This window comes from Miscanthus floridulus, chromosome 16 (genome assembly GCF_019320115.1).
Source record: "Miscanthus floridulus cultivar M001 chromosome 16, ASM1932011v1, whole genome shotgun sequence".
In the NCBI taxonomy this organism is placed as follows: Eukaryota; Viridiplantae; Streptophyta; class Magnoliopsida; order Poales; family Poaceae; genus Miscanthus; species Miscanthus floridulus.
In genome coordinates, this window is record NC_089595.1 from 115,933,882 (window position 1) to 115,941,430 (window position 7,549).

The 7,549-nt window shown below is 49.1% G+C and overlaps 2 protein-coding genes across 2 annotated transcripts; both read right to left on the bottom strand.

Annotated features, from left to right (window-relative positions):
- Nucleotides 1–466: 466 nt before the first annotated feature.
- LOC136513744 (probable 2-oxoglutarate-dependent dioxygenase AOP1) lies at nucleotides 467–2,407 on the bottom strand. The gene is made up of 3 exons (XM_066507704.1): nucleotides 1,909–2,407; nucleotides 1,500–1,821; nucleotides 467–1,008 (listed from the first exon to the last, which is right to left on the bottom strand). Exons 1-3 carry the CDS (start codon nucleotides 2,301–2,303, stop codon nucleotides 766–768), a joined length of 960 nt encoding a protein of 319 aa, XP_066363801.1. The 5' UTR covers nucleotides 2,304–2,407; the 3' UTR covers nucleotides 467–765.
- Nucleotides 2,408–6,140: 3,733 nt separating this feature from the next.
- On the bottom strand, nucleotides 6,141–7,079 carry LOC136514286 (uncharacterized). The gene has a single exon (XM_066508272.1). It carries the CDS (start codon nucleotides 6,962–6,964, stop codon nucleotides 6,458–6,460), a length of 507 nt encoding a protein of 168 aa, XP_066364369.1. The 5' UTR covers nucleotides 6,965–7,079; the 3' UTR covers nucleotides 6,141–6,457.
- Between the last annotated feature and the right edge of the window lie 470 nt (nucleotides 7,080–7,549).

Below are 7,549 nucleotides of genomic sequence, written 5' to 3' on the forward strand. Positions count from 1 at the left end.
TCGACTTCTATGCAAATGTGCTAACACCGTGATCACCACCTTGTGCTCATGTGTTAGCTTTCTTCACCGGACAGGGCGCGGGAAGCAGGGAAGCTTGGGGGAGTGGCGCGGGCGGGCCCCGCCTATGCGTGAAGCAGGCGCTAGCGCGGGCGTTGTAGCGGGCGTAGACATCCGGACGTAGAGGGTCCGTCCGGATGCTAGTGCTGCCGTACTCATTAACATTTGATAGCTTTCTGAGTCATTAACATTCTCGTACTTATTAACATTTGATAGCTTGCTGACAAACTGATAATGATTTAGCTTATTTTAAACTGACAAACTGATGATGGATTAGCTTGTTCTATTTTATAAAATAAACAAGTTTGGCCCATAATCCTTAGCTTGCAGAGTAAACTCACCACTTTGCTCTGAAGTGTTCGTAACAGGTAAACATTCCACTCGTCTCATCTATAGCGAGAAACAAAAAAAAAACTTTATTCATTTCTTTCATGGATACCAGAATGCTATGTTATTCTTGTTCATGTCCAGACTACAAGAAATGCAGCCGATGTATCTTTTATTGCGTGGTCTAAATACAAGGGGTGGTCTCTGCTGCATGCAACCCTGCTGAGGTAAAACAGATGCCAGACGGATAGGGGACGGCTGATATATAGCCTTATTCGGCAGCACTTATCACTGCTGTGGCTGATTTGTAGGACTGATTTGTTAGGAGAGAAAAAAATATTGTTTCTTTGGTTGAAAAGTATGGCTGATTGTGGCTGATAATTACACTCCACAGAACGCCTTGAGTTTATCTTGGTAGCGAGCGCCTTCTTCGGAAACACAGAAGCAGACGAAGTCGTTGTTGTCGTGGGGCTTGAAACGGGGAGGGTGTTCGTCGTCCACAAGCTCATCTGCCACCTGAACCTTGAAGTTGGGGACCGAGAACAGCATCGCGGAGTATCTGGCGGCTTCACCGGCGACAGTAATCCGGTGGAATGGAGCGTATAGACGGTCGTTTGTCCATGCCTGGAGTAAGATGAAAAGCACAGCACAGAAAGGTCAGAACTCAGAAGACAGGATCAGTGTAGAAATGGATGGCTTTAATCTTAGGATCGAGAAGCTAAATGTTATCTGATGTTCAACTTCAACAGTTCAAACTGAATTTGAAAAAAAAAATGTCCCAATTAACAGCGAAAGTGTCCCCCCAACTGTATTTTAAAAAAAAGCTTATTTTGTTATCTGTCGGGACTAGTCCTTCATACTGTTGATATCTTCATGCTATTTCTGTGAGCCGTACTTTTTCAATGAAGGAACAATATTTTTCTCTTCCAACAAATTAACGAACGGTATTTTTCAGCCTGTCTTATCAGCCATGCGAACAGGCCATGGCACTGACAATGTTTTCTGAATGGCTCCTCAAACTGAATGTTCGGCTAGGTATTGTATTTGCTCAAACATTCAATATTTGCATAACCAAGATTAGGATCGCTAGCAAATGCAACCGCAAGAGTTCGTACCCGGAGCGCGTTGCCGACCATGAAAACCAGCGACGTGGGCGACGGCTCGACGACGATCCACTCGCCGTCCCTGCTCTGCATCTCCAGCCCGGCCACCTCGTGCTGGAAGACGACGCTGAGCCAGTTGGTGTCCTGGTGCGACCCGTACCTGACCACCTTCTCCGCGTCGTTGGGCGCCTTGTACTCCGCCATCCGGAACAGGTGCCACATGGACGCGCTCAGCGCGTCGTGGTGCTTGGCCACCCCGAGCCCTTCCATCACCATCCGCCGCACGGCCTCCTCCAGCTCAAAGATCCGCTGCGCCGCCTTACCGACGGTACCGCTGCGCCGCCGCGGCAGAACAGGGTCAGACCAAAGCCTATAGAGTAAGATCTGCGAGAAGGACCCGACGAGATCTTATGCTTATTACCTGAAGCCGTCGTTGTTGTCGCCGGCGTCGGGCCACATGAGGCGGGCGAAGTCGCGGACGGATTCGTCCTTGGTGCCGTCCACGATGGCGAGGCTCTCGTAGCCAGGGAACCCCGGGATGTCGCCGAGGTAGCCGTGGAACGGCCTGTCGGCGCCGTAGTAGTTGCGGCGCTTCGCGTCGGCGGACAGCTCGAAGAGCGGCCTCACGGCGCCGTCGAAGAGCCCGGCGCGGAGCTGAGGGGTCAGAGCCGGGTACTGCGCTTCGAAGCAGCCGAAAGTGGCCAGCGCGTCCATCACCTTGCCGCGAACCTCCTCCCAGGCCTCGCCGCCCGGCTTGGACGGGACCACGCGGGAGAAGTCGATCTGGGGGAGCTTCTTCGCCTCGCTGCCCATCATCGCCGTCACGGGATCTCGCCGAGCTGAGAGTCTGAGACTGAGCTCCGTGCTCTGCTTTGCTTTGCTTCCCGGCCGGTGTGGTGGTTGGTCAGCAACCGATCCGCGAAGCCGTTGACTTTGAATCGACAGGAAGACAAGTGGGCTTCATATTTTAGGCCCAAATTTTCCGGAGTCGACGGGGAGAAGCCCACTGCGTTCTCTGTTTTAGAGCTCGTCACAGGCCGAAACGTTGGACCAAGTAGAAACTGGACAAACTGTCAATCTATCTAATGGCCACGTTTGCTCAAAAATAGTATATATAATGGCCACGTCTAGGTTTGTCCTCTGTTTTATCGTAGGGTTTGGTTTCTGTAATCATTGACGAGGTGGTGGCAAGAGATGTCATGTTGAAATAAGATCTCTTCGGCCCTCTCTCTACCTCATGTCATATTGGAATAAGATCTTTTCGGCCTCTCTCTACCTCGACGACGTTCGATTTGCCGTCAGCGAAGGGCTAGTGAGAGCATGTTTTGTCAGATCTGTTGATTCTCTTTAGATTTTGGCGATTGGTGTATTTACCTTGGACTGAGTTTCGACATGATGATCTCGACATCTTCTTTCAGTCTATTTCACAGAACGAGACGAAATGCTATTTTCAGGTAGCTTTTTTTTATGGTATTTTCTTATATTTGCGATCTTTTAATGGTATAGAACCAATTTTCCCTTTTCTTTTGGCTAAATCTATACTACGGGTGAAATTTGGCCGCGTCTCACTCGATCTGTGTGGCCGTCCGTCTGATCTCGCTGTGAACGGGGAGATCATACCTTGGTGAAAGGTGGCGGTGCAGGTGCTGCTGCGCGCCTGCGACCATACAGCTTTGGGCCTGTTTAGTTCCACCAAATTTCCAACTTTGGCACTATGCAAAAAGAAGATTTCTCGTCACATAAAACTTGCGGTAGAGTACTAAATGTTGACGAAATCAAAAACTAATTGCACAGTTTGGTTGTACTTTACGAGACGAACGTTTTGAGTCTAATTAGTCAATGTTTGGACAATTATTACCAAATAAAAACAAAATATACTGTAGCTACAGTACCTTCGCCAATTCGGGCGGCGCCGAATCAGGCACCAACTAAACGTGGCCTTTGCTTAATGACCCTGAAGCGGCGGAGGGCAAGTGCATGTAGCTTTGCTGCAGGTGGAGTGACGGTGCAGTGACTGCTTTGCTACAGTATGTATATTCATTCCTTTATTTGGTGGAGCAAATTACATCTTATTATACCATATTTTACTATTTTTATTTGGGTGTAAGTTCTATACTCAATTAGTGTAAATTGATTATTCGTAAATAGGAATAATTAGAATTACTCGAACAGTTATCTAATTATTTTTTAGCTTTTCATTTTCTGTATGTTTTATTTGGTTCCCCTTTGAATTTTTTTTAATTTGACTTTCATTGAAATAATCTGGCTAATTTGTTCTATTTAATATTTTTGTATTATTTAGATAACTTTTTTTGGTTCATTTGATCTGGATCTAATGGTGGTCATAACAATCGAGTGTTACGTGGTTAAAAAACACTCGATTTTTATTCTAGTGCTCAACCGGGTGTTTTGGGTGCCATCGAGCGTTGATACATGCCCATAAATCACTCGAGCGGTGGGTAGACAACCCCTTTCTTTTACCTTCTATTTAGTGCAATTTTCAGGCAAGCGGGGGATGATCAAAGGAATAGGACGACCGGTTTGTTTTTTTTATGTACTCTTATTTTTTTAGAGGTCGTTTTATATCTTATTATCCATCTTTTGTACGAGTTTTTTGTTTTCCTCGATATATCAGATATGAGACACTTTTTTGAGTGTCGTTGTCAAAAAAAAGAAAATTGTAATTTGCTAAAAAAAGAGAAAAAAAACATAATGGACACGTAGACAGAGAACATTAGCCCACGAATGAATTAACTAGAGCCAAGCCTGGCTACGTGGTCTGCCTAGCAGGTGCAGCCAAGATCATCCTCGGTCAGACAATAATAACTGACGTTAGATGCATCATTTTTTTCAAAAAAATGACGGCCACTCGGGCATGTTCGCTTCAACTTATCAGTCGGCTTATCAGCTAGAATCTACAGTATTTTTCTCTCACAACAAAACAACTTCAGTCAGCTTATTAGCCGGCTTTAATACCAGCCGAACAGATGTTTGCACCCACGAACGCTTCTGACTGATTCAACCTTTTGTGTGAATAATAGACTTGAATTTTGCCAAGCTTTCGATGAGCAACATGGATGATATCAATGTTTTTGGCTGAATCATCGCATGCCATTTAAAAAGAAGATGAGGCATTTGTAATAAATTGAACTGGTCGTAGATGACACAACATAAGTTTATTATCATCCAAGCATCCAACATGCATATCCGGTGAAAACGATCGATCTGAGTGTTGATCATACTAAGAAGTTTGCTCATGTCATGCCTGCTAGACTGTTCATGTTTCAGGACATAAGAAATCCGGGCAGTGTCTTTTCTCTAGTATATATAGTATGTAAATTCTCTAGTATATAAGAAATCCGGGCAGTGTCTTTTAATCATATGATAAGCACCACATTAACTACTAGCATTAGTTAGTGGTGAGCAGTGCATGCAGGCGTGATCTATTGTCTCATAGTGATGTGCAGTACAAGGATAGTTGGTTTCCTTGTAGGATGACAATTGTCTGGATGACTGGATGACTGGATGGCTGCATAATTCCGGCAATTTTTGCTCCTCATCTAGTACTGCGTTCTGCAGAGAAAATCTGTTGAGTACCAGTAGTAATAAAATAACAGCCAATTCGGGTGCAAACGAGATAACGGAAATATATTTCTTCCCATAAAGAACTTGCCGAAACTGCACCCCGTCGTCAATCGTTGTCCAGTCGCCGGCGTAATGCAGGCAGACTTTTTCTTGCACGATATGGAAGAACTATAGATTGGCATTGACCAGAGCCAATCCTGGCGACCAGGCCTGCAATATAAACTTCTCACTCTGCAAATCTGCAGCTATCCATGCCGCCAAAATCCCTGGTCTCACTGATGCCTACATGCGCGAACAAGACGAGATGGGCTCAATCTCTCAGTTTGCTCCCGGAGACCTGTGACGTCGCCTCAGCAGTTGTTTAACCTGCCGGACGCCACACCGGTACACCACTCTCATCAGTGATCAGTCTCTGAATCACGCCTGAAATGCCAAGCCAAACCATCAAAAATTCAGACGGGCCATGAGCAGCCAGTTTAAATTTCCCATTTCCCATGCATCAGCCATGCCTGCCTAGATCCTGTACGTCAACAAGTCTCTGCCAAATCTTCTAGATGATGGATAGGCGAGTGACCCCATGACCATGATGTTGTGCGATTGCACATCCCGATATCACCACGTGAGTGCGTTGACGGGGATCGGAGGGGACGTACAGCTTGGACGGGACTCTACTCTTATCGGCGACCCAACGAAACCAACGGGTGAAGGCGCTATCTTGTGCAGCTGCTATGCTATCATTTTCATCTCTCTTTCTCGAAGAATTTCTAGAGGCAGCACAGGCACGTTTCGTTGGCAGCAGCACTAGTCCTCGCCCTTCGTCAACACACATGGCTCCGGAGTTGGACCAGCATGCCGCCGCGGCCTGCGGATTAACGGGATGCGAACCAAAAACGTCGCCGAAAAGTTTACTACTGCGGACAGCGACGCGCCGGTGTGTCTGTGTGTTGTGCCGTGCCATGCGGCGGTGAATCTTGGAAAATTCTGGCCTTGCATGTCCCTTTCGATCTCTGTCGTCGTTGAGGGACATAATGGAAGGAATTCGAGAACAACAACAACAGTTCATGTGAATGTATGACACTGTATTGTCGATGGCTGAATAATACGGATTCCTACAACTTGCATCCGAGGGAGCCACGAGTTTGATTTTGTCGCTAAATTTTCTTAGAAATTTACATATTGCAACAAGCTGCATGCCTCTTTTGCAGCAGGGGTGGCTTGTTGCTTGCATGCATGCATGCATGCACAGTACTGGGGCGCATGCATCATGACGAGTAAACGACGCTAGTACTATTTGACTACAGCTTGGGATTCTCTAAATCTCTCTTACAATTAAGCTGCACGTCCTCCTCCTCCAGCGCGAAGGCTCACGTACGTGCACGGATCGATCACATGTCGAGCAGATGCGTGGACGGTACCCCCGCGGCGAGTGCCTTGGGCGGCAGGTGCGCGTCGGAGGCGTGGAGCATGGTGGTGAGCTCCTTGGACGCGACGATGGACTTGTAGATCTCGAAGACGAGCCGCTGCTCGAACTCGGTGGGCTTGCCGCTGCCGCCGGGCGCCGGGAGCTGCCCCTGCTTGCGGCGCGGCACGCGCCTGGTCCAGAGCGCCTCGACGGCGCCGGGCAGCGCGAGCGCCGACGCGCGCTTGGCCAGCGCCAGCATGCCGCCCACGTACGCGTCCCGCGCCCGCGCCAGCGCGCGCCGCGGGCCCGCCAGGAGCACGCGCACACGCCGCCGCATGGGCGCGCCGCCGCCGCCGGAGGCCGAGCCCAGCTGCCGCGACCGCGAGCGGGGCTTGGTGCCGCCGTCCTCCGCCAGGCGGTGGTACTTGCGGCGCCGCCAGTAGGCGCGCACGCCCTGCGTGAACCGTATCGGGAACGCCTCCGCCTCCATGGGTTGGTGTGCCTTGGTGGTTTCAGGTTTGGTGGATGGACGGAGCCGGGTGGCGCGGACCCTTCATTTATGCAGGCACGGTCGGTGGGTGGGGTGGAGCGCGCACGGGCAGATGACGCGGGCCTGCTTCCCGTTCCAGGCAAGTGCGCGCCGGTTGGTGGCGTGGCGGCTGGTTTCTTTTCATTGGGGGCACGGTGGTGGACTGGTGGCTCGTTTAGGAACGAGAACGGGTGGTCGTTTTCCGGGTCTCCTGTGTGTGATGTGATACGACGTGCTTGGGAGTCTCAAGTTTTTGTGCTCCGTCCCGTCTCCCGTTAGATGTGTGAAAGAGTTTTCGATTCGCGTTGAACGTCTAGAAGCGAATCTTGCTGCTACGTGCTTGCAGATGGGTTGACTTTGGACGGGAAATGCATATGCCTACTGAAATTTCTGCAGGTTTGATCGAGCAGAAAAATGCCGTTGCTTCACTTTTTGGAAAAAAAAAAACTGCCGGTTTTACTTGAAACACGCACGCTTGGTTTTCCGTTGCTGCGAAGCTAAACCGAAGTCAGAAAGAGAGGCTTCGTCTTCAGGGGTTGTTGGTAC